The 18,183-nt window shown below is 42.7% G+C and overlaps 1 protein-coding gene across 2 annotated transcripts in view; it reads right to left on the bottom strand.

Annotated features, from left to right (window-relative positions):
- Window positions 1–589: 589 nt before the first annotated feature.
- The window catches only part of LOC117777141 (fibroblast growth factor 14-like), a 44,797-nt gene continuing 27,203 nt past the window's right edge, over window positions 590–18,183 (bottom strand). For both annotated transcript variants that reach the window (XM_034611709.1, XM_034611719.1), the window contains exons 2-5: window positions 17,743–17,853; window positions 14,746–14,849; window positions 4,563–4,761; window positions 590–4,474 (exon numbers count right to left, since the gene is read on the bottom strand). In XM_034611709.1, coding sequence (XP_034467600.1) covers window positions 4,326–4,474; window positions 4,563–4,761; window positions 14,746–14,849; window positions 17,743–17,853 — 563 coding nt within the window. In that variant the 3' untranslated portion in view covers window positions 590–4,325. The remainder of the gene's footprint in view (window positions 4,475–4,562; window positions 4,762–14,745; window positions 14,850–17,742; window positions 17,854–18,183) is intronic.

Raw genomic sequence — 18,183 nt, 5'->3', positions numbered from 1 at the left:
ATCAGCTGCTCTCTTCCTGCACAGCGCTCGCTGTTAGACGTCTCATAATTGCAGCCCTGGTACCTGGCTAACCACCAGTGGGGAGAAATTTCTCAGGAGACGCTGACAGTAATTGCGCCTTCGTTGTTTGAACCAGGAACTGTGATTACAAGCCTGGAACCGCTATTGTAGCAGAGGCTTTGGTCAGTAGCCAGGAAACCAGGCCATTTTTCTCTGGCCTCAACCGTAATTATATCTTGTCCCACAGATCTTCAATAGCGGCTTTCACAGGATGTGAACCCTTCTGCAGGCCTAACAAGCCGGGCCTCTCCGATCTGAGGAGGATTTGCCTCCTATTCCTCTGCCAGCAGTGTAGCACAAATTAGCTGCTTGATAATCATTCAGTGAAGAGCAGTTGGCATCCTGGAGTCATGCTACCGGCTGTATCTATAGATGGTCACGAAAGAAAAGGCTTTTACGTTTACAGACCTGATTGTCAGGTTTTTTGTTCTTTTTATACCTTTTTTTCCAGTGTCACAAATAGTTGATAAATGGTACATCCACATATCTGTGACGTGCACAACACTGGTCACAAGGCGTCTTCTTTTCCATCCCAATTTGCTTTTAAAGTAACGTCAGACAGGATGAAGCTGGAGTTTGCAAATGTTGTGTAAAACTGCTGAGCTTTTAGCATAAACCTACAGGCGCCCTGCATCTCACACCTTGAGCTCGGCTGGGGAAGAGAGACACTCTCAGTGAATGTAACACTTTCTGATGGACTAACATCACTTGTCGAGTGTACTTCAGTGTTACAGTTTGGTCGACACAAACATTGAAAATGCTAAACTCTGAACACTCTTGAAACTGTATTTTTCTTCCTACACATTTTGGCATTGATAACTAAGTATTTTGCAACTGGTTCTCTAAGGGCTCATTTATGCTGCTTTAACGTTTGAAAAGAGAAAAAGAACTGCCTGCAGACTTCTGTGCACACATCCACTATAGGGCAGCGCAGAGGCTGGAGTTTCTGACAATAAGACTTGTGTCCTACGCTTGAACCATTGGTCTTCACTCCCCCCCCTACGATTTTAAGTGGTAGTGCTCCGTTTCATCTGTATCCGTAAGACGTGCACAAACACGGACGACAATAACACCAGAGTACGGACAGAACAGATCGTTTCCACAAAGTTTTGTGTGTTTAATGCACAAAAATGTATTTCTTTATAAATGGATAGAGACGCCGCATGGGAGAAATTCTGTCAGACAAAAACTGTTGCTTTAGATTGCTGGTTAAAACAATCCAGACTGGGAGGGAAAGAGTTTCTCAACACAACGGAGATCATGGAGGTTGCCACAGGAATATAATACACTTCTTGGACAAAGTTTGGTGGAAACGAGGCATGAGGCTCAGTCGGTTTCTGTATACATATCTAACGTTGAGCATTAATGAGCCTTAAACTGTTTTCTTCCAATACAGAACAGAAAGGCCACGAGCTGACACCAGCACGAACACACTGGACAGGGTGAGTTTACGTAATGAAAGCTGGCCAAGCTGCACACATCCAGAAGACAAAGCTAATGAGATCAGAGGAGAGAGAGGGAAACAATGTGGTGTGATGTGAAGGGGAAAAAAATGTGAGAAATGCCAATTAGAAACACTGTGAGCCGTCGAGCCTTCTCACAGTCTCTTCAGTTACGGAGTGTAATCCTCACAGCGGGACGACACTCCACGCGTTACAGTGGCCTCACTGGCGTGCGACGTTTCAGCTGCGGCACAGACACGTGCGGCACCTGTTGCCGAGGCTGGGGCGTGCAGCTGATTCGGGCTGACGCTTGTTTGATGTCAGAACAATTGGGAGGATTAATCGCGCAGCCTTGATTTTTGTCAAGGGCGGCTGCTTTGTATCATTGTGTCTTTGTACTTCTGGTTGCGCCGGTGATTATTTCACTCCGCCCGAAATTGGGAAGCAAAAGAGACACAGGGTTTCTGTTTCAAACTGAATATATTCATCAGCATGTGTCTGCCTCATTGTCATTGACACTAACATGAAGTGTGGGATCACAGTATTATTATCTCCTCAGTGGTAGGACCGGCGACTGGTGTAACTTTTTGAGGAGTTAATTGCCGTCTAGACTGGATGTCAGAGAGCGAGGGGTAAACAGAAAGGCCCGGGTGTCCAACAGGATTCAGGTCCAGAACAGACTGCTGCCATGTTGACTGTCACAGTGAGAGGGACGACGCATGGGAATCCATTTCATTTGATTTTCTGCCCTGTAGCTTCACGTTGCACACACAAAACCCACATTTTGCCCCTGTGATCAATGAGAGCTATTTGTTTTTTAATGGTTTTTCTACAGAAAACACATTTCTTATACTTTTTAAATAACAGTTTTTATAGTGCAGGCTTATTTAAAGCCACTATGTGAAGACTTTTAATGCGATTACAGCGTTATTCAAATTATCGTCCACGGCCCTGCAGAAAAGCAATCCCGACCATGCATAAACTAATTTAAATCAAACAAATAACAGAAAAGACCAGATCTGACAGGGCCCATTAACAGTCAGATCTGTTGTAATTAGGCCCTGTTTCAAATGCTAAATGGATCACCTAGCTACGGGGGAAATATATTTTTCACAGTTCCAAAATGATTTTACTTGTGATCACAGCTGATTACAAGTTTGCTCGGATCCTCACAGAATATCAGATAAACTGACGCCGAGACATGAGACCGGTGTTGGGAACGTACATTTCCCTCAAGTATCATACTTGAGGACATTTTGAGGCACTTGTACTTTAAGCATTTTCATTTTCTGCTACTTACTACGTCACCATTTCAGTTTGAACTTTTCACTCCACTACATTTATCCAACAGCTGTACTTACTTTTCAGATTAAGATAAGAACAAAATATAAGACAAGCTTGTAAATGAAAAGCACTTTTACGAACTGTCAAGACAAGAGCAACATCCTCAATGAACGACATATTTAAATACTACGCGAGGCCCAATGAGGTTTTTCTTCTTTCCTTCGTTGTTAATCGTGTATGACCTCTCAGATTGAGAGGCACCTTGTTTTGGTTCCTAAGCTCTAAATCGCCATTTTAAACCGAACACGTATTTGTGTGGACTTAGCCTAAGTGGGCCACTAAAGCCCTCAAGTGCTTATTTGAAAGTTCTTGGAAAGTATCTGCACACAGTGGCTTTATCACCTTCATTTACCCTGTTAACTCTTACCCTCATTTCTACCTTTAATTTCAAATACCTGGGAAGGGAACAGACGTAAGCACGACGTTCTGGCCCATCCCACTCAACTATATATGCTACTCCATGTAAACACTGCTACCGTTCTGCTTGGACGTCAGCACGCCCCCTGTAATCTCTGTGTTGCTACAGGGACTTTGTGGAACTCTGTCCGCTTTCAGCTACACATCATCTCCAGAGCTACACTTGTGTCAGAAATCGTATCATTCATTCAAGGGAAAGAAGAAATAAAATTAAAAAAAAGAGAGGTAGAAACTGAAATACATTTTTTTGTCTGTTCAACAATGTAGCTCGATAATCACTAGTGCTTTGTGTGTGCGGGATAATAAACCACCGAACAGAGAGATTATAAAGGAATGCTGAAAGGCAAACATGCTTTAAGCTAAGTGGTCTCAAATAAGAGGAGATATACTGCAAGTGATGAAAATCAGAGACAGGTTAACGGGTGTGTTTGCCTCGTATGTAATGCACAGTGCCACTTTCAGGTACATGTCATTGTAAGCTTCATACGGAATGACCTGTGCCAAGTCTTAATTGAATCATCAGTGTTTGTTCTCCCTGCCACATGTTTGCTGATGTTTTTTAATCTGCTTTACTCAAAGATCGAATCCCAGCGGTTGAGTATGTGTAGCCACTAGTGAGCAAGCAAACCTGGCAACAGAAAACAGGGCAGCGAGCAGAGGAAGCAGGGGCCTCGATCTTATAGATTGTCACAGAAAAATACCGGTGAAGACGATTTTTTTTCTTTTTTCTTTAAGAAGTCTCTAATACGAGGGCATGCCACTGTCCCAGTTCCAAAATATCTGGCTGGCAGTGGCCCGTCTTCTTCCTCATCTTCCCACCAGCCGCAGCGCTCTGTCCCCCTGGCCCCCGCCCCACAACAACCTGATCCATCCAATAGGGACAGAGGTGAGGCGGGATGTGCGGCCCCACTGCTGACCAGTCAGAAGTTGAGATGTTGTTTGTGTTTGTTACCTTATGTTGCTTGATTTTTTTTTTTATTTGAGAGCGCAGCAGTGGGGCGAGTCTCTGGCTTTTCCCCGGCCTTTGGTCAGACAGAAGAGGGCGAGAAAATGGAGGCGGGGTTATGTCGCCTCCTTGTTGGGTTTGCTGACTGGTTTTCCACCGTTCATGACCACGGGTTCGCTGGTTGTGCTTTTGGAAGGCGGGCCCCCGGCGACTTTAGGCACCGCCTCCCCTACATCGTGCAGTGAAGGCTCACGGTACATTGCAACTGGATGAGAGGAAGGAGAAAAGATTCAAAATTAGAAAAGAAACTCCAAACAATAATAAGTTGAATGCATGCATGTGCAGTATGTTACCTTCTATAGGTTTAGGCAGGAAGTGTGCAGCTGGTTTGGTCTTTTTGACCCTGTTGCCCTTCATAGCCTGACCCTCTTTATTGAGGCCTAGAAACCAGGCCCGGCCCGACTCCTTCTGTCTGTAGAGCATAGAGCTGTAGATCACGTAGTAGTTCTCAAACACCGACTCCTTAAACTTACACTCTGCTGTAAACAGTTCCTGAGGAGAAACACAAAGAGACAGAAAGAAATTACAGAGTATTCAGTGTGAATCAATTGGGTTTTTTCCACAAAATGAATACTGCGTTGTTGCCTAAAAGACAACAATCATATTTAGACCTTTTTAAGATAGTATAAAAAGACTGGTTGAAGTGTTTCACTTATTTTTTCTACGATGAATGAAATTATTTAATTGCCGTTTGTTTTTTAGCAGGATTACTCCAAAACTGCTGAAGAGCCTAAATGTCCACCCCCGAAATTCCACAATTGTTTTGTGGACTCAAACACTTCACCCACCCCTCCATCAGCACAGGGGTGAGTAGATAATGAGTGAATTTTCATTGTTTGGTGAACTGTCCCTTTAAGTAAATAAAAAGATAGAAAGAAATCACCTCATTATTTATTTCTTTAATGATATTTTCTCTACCTTTTTGTCTTTATTGAGAGGACAGTACAAGTGTGAAATGAGGAGAGAGAATTGGGGACAGACACACAGCAGCAGGAGGAGTCAGGCTCCATATGTGTTTGAAATCAGCTCATTATTTGACATATAAGTTAATATTTGTTGCTGTACTGGTCTCAGGAATCCATGTGGGTTCAAATTCACCCATTAAACCTGTAGACCAAATCCTCTCACACACAACTGGGAGGGGGTTTCTCTGGTCTGAGGGCTGCTATAAAAAATAATGAAACCATATTGACCAGCCATAGACAGACAGTAGCAGCACAACACTCTCTTTATGGTGTATTGCTCTGACCCGTCTTTCTCCCCCAACACTCCCTCTGTGTGCACATGAATAAGAAACTAAACAGATAAAAGGGGGGAAAAAAGCAGATAGAATTCTGGGGACACAAAGCCCAAAAGATTTCACCCGCCCACCCACATCTGCTTTGCCGTTATGTGTCAAAACTCTCCTCCATGGGTGCTGGCACCTCCAGCCGAGCATATTGCAGCACAGAAACAAGGTGTTATTCTTACCGGGAGAGGGAAGAAATGGTCTCTATCTAGTGTCTGCTAGATGACAGATTCACAGCGAGTAGAAAAGGCAGCCTGACATAAAATATTCTTCTTTAGGGGAGGTCAGAGAGGAAGAGGACATTTCCTCCTGCAGTTTCTCAAGCAATAGTGACATGTTAAAGCCGAGGTCAATGATGTGTGATTTCAAGTAGGAAGTTTCCACCGTTTTCTCATATGAAGTGAATATAGTCTGGGATAGCAGGGTTTTTCAAGGATGTGCAACTTGTAAGTTTGTTGGATTTTTAAAAATGAATAAGTCAATAAAATACTGGAAAAATGTGACAAATTAAAATTGTTTCGTTTATTCAAAGAACGGAAAATACTTTTCATTTTATCTCGATAAATTGTGAAACCGGTGAAGAGGAAATAGTGTAAAGAATAAAGATACCAAGTTTATCTTTTACACTACATAGATGTTATCGTTATCTTCTCTTTGTATTTGGACAAAGTTAAGTTATTCATCATCTTCCGCTAATCTGAAATTGGGTCTCGTGAGTAGGATGTTCAAGACATCCCTCTCCTCAGCCATGTTTTCCATCTCTTACTGAAGCTCCTCACAAATGTCCGAACCCCTGCATCTAAGGTCCAACCACCAGATGTAGGAAACAAATTCCGACTGCTTATATTCTTTTTGTATTCATGACCGTAGGTGAAGGTCGAACTGGAAATCAACTGGTAAATTGAAAGCTTCTGATTTGATCTTGATCTGTTCCTCTTTAGCTGATGGATGTTCTGCTGTCTTCACTAGCAGGTCTCTAACTTTGATTTGCGGGTCAAACCATTAACGAAGCAGTTTTGAGTGAAAACCAAAACAATGAGCTAATAGAGTAGACTTGTAGAGCTGGGGGGGGGGGGGAGCTGAGTTATTCTCTTGTCACTAAATTATTCACTGTTCACATTAAAACAACAGAAAATAATTGTGTTTTAATTCCTCATTTGTAATGAAATGGGTTTTATTTATCACTGTATGAATCTTCCTGTCTTGAGCCAATATTTTTTATCAGACAGATTTCATAAATGCACTCATAATTATCTAGCATTCAATGACGGACACAAATTCCTCATTGAGACATCTGCTGAGGAAGTGAAAAGTAATAATGGTAACAAACTACTCCTCAAATGGCGGAGGAGTCTCCTGCCAAACCAAACAATCACCCCCGAGGTCCCCAGACCCCAGAATGGGAAGTGTTTGTCTAGACCGTCTCTTATTGGTTGTTGTGGGCCTCTTGCCATCAAGCCACAGACACATTGTCATTCAGCTCAGGTCTGTTGGTCCGAGTCTCATAGCAACATGAGGAAGAGAGGCGACACTGTAGCCGTGGCAACCAACCAGCGCTGAGAGGGAGGGGTCAGTGGGTGTGTGTGTGTGTGTGTGTGTGTGTGTGTGTGTGTGTGTGAGCGGTGGGCAGACAGGGAGAAACACGCACACAAACACTTGCAATGGGTATTTAACATATAGTGTGTTACATCTTGTGCTCTCATGCTAACACAGGACGACACTTAATAAGGGTAGGGCTGGGTGGCACCAGCTGCAAGGGATCACACTCACACACACACATACACACGCACACACACACACACACACTGACACACACACACACACTTGTGGCTCTAGGGGATGAATGGAGGGAGGTGCAGGAGGGCTCGCCGGGATGTGAAATGTGACTAAATGATTGGCTGGTGACAAAACAAGACAGGTGATAATGAATGAGTGTTCCATTCATTGGCATTGTCAGCGACACAAACAAACACGCCGCCACAGATCAAATGTTCTCCTTTGGTAACCATGGCTTTGATTTGTATTAATAGCATCGTATTTTTCGTTCCTGAATTAGATACATTTTATAATACGTATATTTATTCCCAGCCTGCACCCCAGATTCATTATTCATTCGTTATAGGAGGATCATCTTCGCCCATTTCTGTTAGTAAGTGTGGTCATAAATACTTAAATGTTGCTTTTAATATAAAAAGATGTCTGATATTTGAAGCAGCGTTTATTCCCGACTAAATTCGGAGTGGGAAGAAAGAGTGAACTGTGAGAATTACTTCAGACGAGAGCCTTACAGGTGAGTCATTTTAACAACGCCGGCTGCCTGAATGTGTTTCTGTCGTCATTTCTAAATAGGTATGTTCTCAAGCTGCCCACAGGAAGATGAAGACGGGGAGAAAGAATGAATGAAAGACGTGGAGGGTGGGGTGGAGTAGAGCGTGAGGGGGGGCTTGGAAAATGGGACATGGAGGCGAGAAGAGAGAATAAATCACTCGGCGAGGAGGACGACGCCTCCTGATTGGAAAAACAGCAGGGGATTCTCTCTCTCTTTCTCTCTCTCTCCCTTCTCTTATCTTTTGTTTCTCTCATCGCTCTTCTTTTTTTCCCCCCTCACTCTGTCATTTCTTTGTGCGCTGCAGAGATATAGTGGAGGCGAATACGCCGCACACATGCGTGCAACACAACGCACACAGTCACACAAGCTAGGCTGAATAGGTGCTGTTTTTCAGACTGCCATAATCAGACAGAGGCCATTAACATATTAAATATCCTCCAAAGCTCCAAAACAGACTAAATTGATGCAGGCAGCACTTTGTCCCGCATCCATTAAAGCCTCTGCACACCCACACGTGTGGTTAATTACCCCGGCTGATTGCACCTAGCCAGGTTGAAGCTGTGTGGAACAAAGGTGGGAATTTATGATGTCACAAAACCCCCAAAAAATAACGACCCTCATGGAAGCCACAAATTTAACAGGAGAATGGAGCTGTCAGTCAAAACCTAATTTGTCCACACTCACTTGCTGCCTTAAAATGGACCTCGAAGAAGTTGTATGCTTAGTGTTCAATAATCTCTATAAAAAGATTCTGCATGTGAATATGCAGAAGGAGTGTTCGTATGGACACAGTAAACTCCTGCCTGTCGGTGTGCAGAGGCTTTAAAGACTTCAAAATAAGTGACAACTGGGGAAACACAGAGTTAACTCTTGGCCCCGCACCAGGCTGCACTAATAACACATGGCAATCAGCTGCCCAGTGCTGACACAGCTTGACTGCTGGCCACTGGGAGCCTCCCAGTAGAAGCACAACAATGATTATAATTTTCAAAAGCCTTTAATCCACATGCGATTGGGAACATGGCTTGTGAAAGGGAGCTGGATGAGTGGCATCATACTGTAATGGAGGGTAGAGAGGTCAGGCTGGTGACCCCTAGATCTCACTCTAAAGACAGACTGTCTAAGTGACTGACTGCAGATAGACGGATACTTAACAGGTTGCAGGAATGTGCACCTCCTCAGAAATGTTGCTACACAGCACGACAAGGGGAGAAAGAGCAAGGGGCCAGGTCGGAATCGTACCTGCGGCAGCTGGAGGAAAACTCCTCCTTCTCTCAGTTTTTAAGGAACGTTTCCAGATACTTGCCAAGCAGGTTAAAGGTTAAAGAAATAAACATAATATCGTCATGTTTCAATACTGCAGCCTAAAAAATTTTACTTTTAAAAAGTCAGATTTATCACCTGAGAGTGGCTGTGGCTGTGTGATATAGTTGGAATCAATACAATATGAAAAAATAGAAAAAAGATAATCAAAATACGTTACTGAGAAACACACCTCTTCAACCTTGTCATGTTTTTAATCATTAATTCAAACTACATCTTGTGGAAGGATAAAACTACTAAGTTGTTTTTTTCACCCCTATGTGTATGTAAATACATGTGTCGGCGTTTGCGTCTGTTTGTGTGTGCTGCTTAGTGAGTGGGTGTGTTTATTTCCAACACCAGTTATTATCACAGCACTAATTACCCAGGGGAATTGTGGGTAAACAAATCATTCTAAAGAAAAGAAGCCCACGGAGAAGAAGGCGGAGGAGTGGAAGAAAAGTGCGACAACAAAAGAGTTAAGAGCGTGGTTAGAGGAGGGGATGTGAGGACGTCCTGCAGCCCAGACACACGGAATCAAAGCTGGAATCTGACTACGATCACAGTCGCTCTCAGCGTGTTCCTCAACCACTTCATCCAATTACACTGGTATGAAAATGTGCGGCTCTTAATTGGATCAGGTGCGTTACAGCTGCAGCAACGCGGTGTAAGGACCGGTTCGGGAAAGAGAGGAGAGAACGTCTGTAAACTTCTCACTTCCTTTATTGACTCAGCTCATTTCATTCCATGGTGTCGCTGTTTGAGTGTGATGTCTGCGTCTGTGCTACTTTAATGTCATTATTCACAGAGCGGCACCTTTGAAAAGTAACTCATTCATTCTCTAGTCACCACAAAGTGTGTGTGTGTGTGTGTGTGTGTGTGTGTGTGTGTGTGTGTGTGTGTGTGTGTGTGTGTGTGTGTGTGTGTGTGTGTGTGTGTGTGTCATGACTCACATGGCTAACATTTATTCTCTCTGCCACTCCTCCTCCCTCTCATCTTTCTGGATGTAGACATCACAGGACTCACTCTGTCTGAGTACCGTACCGACTGTGTAATGAATGGAAGCGCACACCTACGTACACACTCACACACTCTTATGTTCATTCAAAGCAACCTGTTGTAAGAAAACATGTATCTCACACAGAGAGAGAGAGAGAGAGAGAGAGAGAGAGAGAGAGAGAGAGATGCAGAAGTACAGAATGTGAAAAGAAAATGGAAGGACGGATGCACAATGTAGAAAAAGCCTCCATTTACTACAGTAAATCTCCAATGTGTGTGCAGTGCATCAGCACTACCAGGAGAGCTAGTCGGTTCAAAGGTAGCACAGCAGCATGATGGGGGGAGTGGGAGTGCTGGGAGGACATGCAGCTAAGGGTCAGGTCAGAACCCTGAGGCCACTGCAGGAGACTCAAGCCTAAGTTAATGAGGGGCCAGGATAAGTATGGGTGAGATGTAATAGTGGAGAAAGATTTCATATTCTTTATAATAGTGAGTGTTATGTCTTAGACTTCATTTCAGCACCAGGAGCTGTCCACGCTGTGAAGCTTCACCTGTATAATTACGGATTTCTCAAACTAAATCTTTGTTAAAACGACTGCAGGCTATTTGCCGACCCCTGCAGTACTTAAAGACATGTTTGTGACCTGAAGATACCTGGACTTAAAGGGACAGAGGTAGAAAGAGGAGATACGAGTACCAGCAAATAAACAAGAGGATCAACATGCGGATGAAAGAGACGGATGGAGAGTGGACTTGAATTGATGGTGTTTGGGCTCCCGGGGGCTCTCGAGCAGTCAGACTGGGGCTCTAACAGTCTAACTCAGAGGAGCTGGCATGGAGGAATACATTTCCATTTCTAATCTTGGCTGGTGGACAGTCAGCACTATTCAGATTTCAAGAAGATAGCCTCACAAGAGCCTCAGTCATGATCTAGACATTATGTCATGACCGTATTTACCTCATTACATCCACAAAATGTACTTGAGAACAACCCAAGATTCAAATGTTCTTGTTTGTCTCCTTGGGGATTTTTCTGCAACAAGAAAGCCTTTTTAAATCCTGTACATCATTTCATCCCTCACATATTATTGTTTATCCTCTGTCTCACCTTATTCTTGTAGCAGTAGTAGGAGTAGCAGTAATAGCAGCGTATTAGAGGAAACTCAATTTCCTCTTTCACCTCTGTGCCGACATCCTGACACCTACCTAACAACCCTGAGACATACACACATATACACACACACCAACATGTGCATTTTAATACATTTCTGCACAGTAACACACTCTCCTCACTCCATTCGCACATAAACACACACCGAGTCCCAAACTCATCAGCACCTTTTTTTTCCCGGCCCCCTTTCCCCAGCATGCTCAGTAATTATCACATTGCAGCTCATTGCACTGTGCCATCTGTTAGTCGCACACACACCAAAAACCCACACACGTGCACGTGCATGCACAACCACACACCGCCAGATGCCCGGGATCTGGGATTAATAAGAAGGTCCTACCATGTATAACTAAGTTTGCAGCATATCATTAACACTTTGCAATTAGAGGATAGAGAATCTCATTGAAAGCAGAACAGGCTCAGACTTAACTAGCTCTGCTGTATGGAGAACACGCCACACAAGGACATGTCCTAAATGTTTATTTTTGAGACAGGGAGTGGGTATAAAATAGATTTTTCAATTATCATAGTAATAGGTTGCTACATTGACAAACATAAGAAAATAAGAAAAAGCTGTTTTCAGAGCATGTAAACCTTTTTTAAGTAATAACACAAATTAAAGTTATGAACCTGGATAAGAGCAAAATGGATGTAAAACAGGAATCTCAGGTTATTTGTTCTTCTATGTGTTTGTTACCTTTCTTTCGCAGCAGCAGAAAAACGTAACACTTATGAGTGAACATAAACAAACCAAGAAAGTGCAAGAAGAGATGTATTATCACCTTCTACCCAACATATTGAAACATAAAAATGCTTCTGAGGGCCAAACGCTGCAGACTAATGATCTATCTGGAACACGTTATAACAAAGAGTGGTGACAACTGCCCCGTGTGTTTTTGGCGGAGTTACAGGAACTAGAATCAGATTTGTATCGACTTCCTGACACCCCCACAATAACGAAGCTGGGAGGATAAAAGAAATGAAGAAACTCAATAAATAAGCTGCTCGGTGTGTGTGAACCTGAACTGAACCAATTACAAAAATACATTAAAGCGAACAACCAGGATAAAAACAAACTGCGATATAATGTTTAATGAGCGTCAGCGAAGGCACCGTCACCGCACAGTACACTTGTCGGGACCTTCACAGCAGCAACCAATTAAACATCAGGAAGCGGTGATATCACGTTAAATTAGACCTGCTGTATTTAATTTATGTATTTGTTGTCATGCCGCTGCCTGCACCTCAGTCACTGAACTGGAACATGATCAAACATTCACAATTTCCGTCGACGCAGCTTTAGAGGGGATTTCTACAGTGTGTATTCAGTGTGTTTAGTGTGTGTGTGTGTGTGTTGGGGGGAACTCCCCCTCTTCAATTATTTACAGGCAGCCCTCATGCATCTGTGACTTTCAGCGACAGGCTGAGTAAGACGAGCAGAGCAGCACAGATCTCCTTTCTTTCTCTTCCTCTCATCCCCGTCCACAGCTATTTTCTTTCTTCCTCTTTATCTTATGTACTATTTCCTTCCGTCGCTGCATCTCTTCATTCCTTGATGCCTCTCCTTGTTTCGTCCTCCTTCCTCTCCATCTTCTTTCTTATTTCCATCTTTCTTCTCTTCTGTATATAACCGTTTATTTCCTTCATCTCCATTCTTTCCTCTTGTCTGCAAACTTCTTTTAGATTTTTTCTCCTCTACCATCAATTTCCCTCCTTCCACTGCCCCTTTTTCATCTTCTGTATACAACCTTTTTACTCCCTTCACACCTTTTTCCTCATTATACCTCCATGTCCCATTTCTTCCTCACCTCTTTTCTTCTGCCTCCCACCCAATCCTTTCTTCTCCCCGCTCCGTCTTTTTTTTTCATGTTTTGTCCTGGCCTCACCTTTATTCCTCTCACCTCTCCCTTTCATTTCCTTCCTTTCATCTTTTCTCCTCTCTCTGCCTTTTCCTTTCTCCCTCCCACCCACCCACTTTCGCCTCCTCTCTCCATCACCTTTCCCGTCTTCTCCTCCACCCATCGCCTCCTTTCCGCTCCTCTCCTGCACCTGTCATCTCAAAGAAATGGAGGGGAGGTAAGAGGGACGATGTGATGTAGAAGAGACATCAGTGAAGGAGTGTGAACTCTCTCCGAAGAGTCAGCGTGGAAATAATTCATATTCTGCTCGAGCAGATCTTCTCGCGGTCGGTCGCTACGCCTCTACCTCACCTCCCCTCTGTCCTCCACCCCTCCACTTGCTCTTCACCACCTCCATCTTCTTGTGTTATTATGCACCGCTTGCTCTGACTCTGCATTCTTGTCTCAATCATAAACACAGCCAGGCGTTTCACAAGAACGAAAAAGAAAGTTCATATAATTTTTATCTGGACACGTTTTCCTTTTCCTTTTAGATTGATCTTTAAGAATTTATCAATTGCGTCTCTGTGCCACTTCTTCGGAACAACATACATAATGACTTGATTTTATTGTCCCACAAATTCGACTTTAATTTTAAGCCTGAATGTAAGTTGCATATTGTAAGATTTAGATAAAGATTAGTTTAAAGCGCTCATTATTTATTTCCCTTTATTTGCTCGGAGTATAGCGGTCCTTCAGACAGAGCAGGAGCCGCCCTGCAGAAAGACTCAAGTCTCTGGACACAGAGGATGCTATGGTTTATACAGCAGCTAGAATCACCCAGTGCTCACCCAGCTGATAATGAGAAGAAAGCAGGAGGAAATCTGTTGTTAGTATGTTACTTTAAATGATTAGATTAAATGATAGAGAAAACTAAGGATCAAGGCCTAAAAGTTCTCTAAAAATCAAATAAGCTAAACTTAACTAAATTTTAAATATATTCATAGATGGGAAAAGAGTTAAAATGTTGAAAATTGTATCTTGCAATGTTAAAGGAATCAGGTGAAAAACATCTTGAATCACATCTTGACCCAATTTGCTTATTTCATGACAGTTAAAAGCTTCTCTTCCTGAATCACTGCAAAGCAAGTTGTTAGATTAAGTCAAAATAAATTACCAATTTGATGAAAATTTAATTATTAAAATGTTTCCCTACTGGAGGTTACAAATAAATTACCAGAGATTCAATGATATGTCTGTTTGCCTCTTATTGAAATCCTGGAACAGTTTACGACACAGATCAGAACCAAACACCTGGGACCTGACACATTTGCAATAAAGTGCAACAGTTTCCCAAAAACAAACATTATTGTGAGCCTCCGGCAGGACTGGCTGCTGCACAAAAAAGAAAAGAGCAATAAGAATGACATACAGCCTCTGCCCAGCTCCACGACAGCCGTGCCGAACACAACGGCTCTGTGCGCCGTGACATGTCACAAACTGGCCAGCATATGCTTATGTGTATGTGTGTGTTTGTACGTGTGCTCACCGAGGAATAGAGGTGACCCTCTCCATTCATGGCGATGTAGAGGCCAGTCTTGACTGACTGGATGGCCACGACTCTCAGACCCACAGGAATTAAGTTAAACAGAGCTGGAGACAAAACAAAAACATTTATTTTCATGTGCGTCTGTGCGTGCGTGCGTGTGTGTGTGTGTGTGTGTGTGTGTGTGTGTGTGTGTGTGTGTGTGTGTGTGTGTGTGTGTGTGCGCGCGCTCAGAGCGCTGAAATGTTCGTCTGTTGCTCCACTGGTTTGGTGAGGTGATAAAGCAGTTCACCCTCGGGGGGGCTGCTTGCAGGGCTTTTAGAGTCTGCAGAAGAAGATGCCTGCAGAACACCGACTGAAAATTCAACCCACTGCTTTAACTAGAAATTCTCATCACACCCCAAAACCCAGACAGTTTGTCTTTATACCTCCAAAGTACACTGAGACAGAAGTGATTTACAAATATCTATGATAGATAGTCTGTGAGTGAAAGAGACGGAATTAACATTAAATTGACACAGAAATTTTGCAAATACTCATGTTACCAAACAATAGAGGAGCAGCTACACTACAACATTTAAAGCAACAACAAAAACAGAATGATGCCTCTTTAATATTATTATAATTACCATTACAATACCTCTATTGTGATATATTCATGTGTGTAGCTCCTCTTATATTCAAATGGGACAATAATTCTGTGGATTATTGGCCGTCCACTGCTTTGACCTTTCAAAAGATGGTGAAATTCTGTGGTCACTTGAAATGGCAGCTCTTTAACCTGTTCACCTCTTAGCATCATATTGATTAGCCTGCTGACAGCTCAGACAGTCCAGCTGTTAGCTCAGACAGTCCAGCAACGATAGAAACAGCTACATTTAAAGTAAGCCCTGCCTCTATTCATATATCCAGTGTGTTTACGAAAAACATATGGTTCAATGTAAATAATTTACAGTAATTGTATGTCAGTGTGGGTAAATGTGCAAATATCCCAAGGTAAAGTTGGTAAACTTCTTCTTATACATATTTTAAAACACTATTTTTCAAACACTCTATTTTCCCCCTGAATTTGAGGTCACCCCGAGGTTTCTCCACTCATCTTCACCGTCTCCACTTGGGGACTTTTGAAAAATTAAAAAACTTCTGAATGATTTTGTTTTTCCTTAAGATTACCAGACTGTGGCTGTGGTTTGATCTTCCTGCCCCGTTCGCCTATTTGAACCCTCGCACTGAAAAAAAAAAAAAAAAAATTGTATTTTCCACACTGTGTTTCATCTCCACTTCTTTATTATATTGGATCTTGAGCTGTATTGTTTGTCTCATCTCAGGGATCGGATTGGTTTTGGCTGTAGCATGTATAGATATTGTCGTTTCATGCTGTGAGTTTGATACCTTGCTTTAAAATATCCTCAAGTGAGTATTCTGCCTCCACAGCAGTGCATCTTTCTGAATATCCACATAGCAGTGCCCTCATTATCAGGGCTGCACAGATATTATTGCTGAATCTCTCTAAAGAACATTTACAGCGTTCAGGGTTGAGCAGGAGACATTTTTTTAAATGTGCATGGATCCACCTGCAGGTAATCATGCTTAATAAATATCACACTTTCTGAACCTGGATCACGCTCGTGCACAGGACTCAATAACATGAGGATGAGCACCCGGCTGATTAGAGGTGGTAACAACTCTGCTTTTGAATGCTGTAGGAAATGTCGCTGATGTCTCCCACGGCGAGATAAAGTGACGCTTTGCAACAAGCGCGAGCTGCAGTAAATTCTGTTTGATGTGCACACAGAGCCGTGGCAGAAATGTGACTAAATGGAGACGTGAAGACATAAATAAATCAATCATAGTACACAAGTGGGACGTAGCTGCAACAGGCGACTGACAGACCAGGACACTTTGGACCAGTGAGTTGGCTGCTTTAGTTATCACAGACTATCTTTTTTTCTCCAAGAGTTGCATGCTAGAACATGGCGAAAGCTACATTTGTCGATACGCCGTCCATCTGCGGCTCCTCCCTGAAGGTTGTGTCGAGTGCAGAGGTCTAACAAAACAAAAAGCCTTAAAAATAAAATGCCCCGAGCAGCCGCTTGTCGCTTTCAGTGGAACGCTCTGAAACCACACTGCCTGCTCTCTATATGAAATGTCCCAAACAGAGCCGTTATAAAAACACTTGAACTGTCTTTATGGCTTTCATATGCTGTGAATGTCGATCAAATACCGACCTTTAAAATGACTGTCAGGCTTTTATATCAGCATTCTTAAAATGGTAGGTGGGGTAGCTGTGCACTATGTTTGTAGCTTCTCTGTGAATTGAAGGGTTATGCAAGAGCCACTTAAACCAAATGCATATGTTGCTGTAGATTACAGATCCTCCCTTTTTCTGTAGAGTGAGTGATGTAATGTGCAGCTGGGTGAGCAGAGAGCTGCATTTGGAACACCGTGTGACACGATGTAATTTAAACCTTGTTTTTTCAGTAATCGCTCTTGTTTTTGAAACAGAAATACATCTCCAGGATTCAGGCACCTTGCTTATAGTAAGGATCCTATAGGTTACTAGGTTTTTGCTTAAATTATATACTAAAATGTTAAATAAACATGTAAAGTCACTGTTGCCACATCATTTCCCAAAACTAAACCCACTGTTTTGAGTGCCTGAATTCAACCCTATTAAACTTAATTTACTATGAGCGGATATTGAATCGCTAAGAGTGGATATAAGAAAGCAAATGAATTATGATGTATAGTAAGTTAACATTTTTGCATCTCTGCCAATTTCTTAATTAAAAATGTTTTTCTCATTATGTTGAGTAAATAAAGTAGTTAAATAGCAGTACTTTTCTATCAAAACACAATTGCTGTTATTCATTTGTTTAACCAGGTTTACCTTGGAAAAATGCATATTTACTATCATATATGTGTGTGTGTGTGTGTGTGTGTGTGTGTGTGTGTGTGTGTGTGTGTGGTGTGTCGTGTGTGTGTCGTGTGTCTACTTGCAGGAGTTGGTGCTGTCGTCTTTGGTCCCGTCCATACTTCCATCCTGGCCCATCTGGAGATAGAAGCCCTGTCTGCAGAACAACCTGGTCACTATGCCCTTCAGCTGTGGTTCTATATAACACAGACAGAACAGAGAGAACCACACAGGCCGTTTTTTAAGAATTCAACTTCAAATCAGGACATGTTAGACGTCATACGCTTAAATGAAACTTTAAATAAGCGTTGTCAGCTTCTGCAGAACAATTTATGCACAAATTTGTCCTGTGAATTCAATTTCCGCACACATTCCCAGAAGGCCACATTGGGGATACAGTGCGGTGCAGCATTAACGAAGTACAATGTGGCCACATGTAACCTGCTGCATCCTGAGGGATTTCCTCTGGAGAGACTAGTCAAGCACATCCAATCCATTACAGGATTCTTGGACTAATCCTTCCTTTC

This window comes from Hippoglossus hippoglossus, chromosome 2 (genome assembly GCF_009819705.1).
Source record: "Hippoglossus hippoglossus isolate fHipHip1 chromosome 2, fHipHip1.pri, whole genome shotgun sequence".
Classification (NCBI taxonomy): domain Eukaryota; kingdom Metazoa; phylum Chordata; class Actinopteri; order Pleuronectiformes; family Pleuronectidae; genus Hippoglossus; species Hippoglossus hippoglossus.
This window is presented reverse-complemented; position numbering and strand designations above follow the sequence as displayed.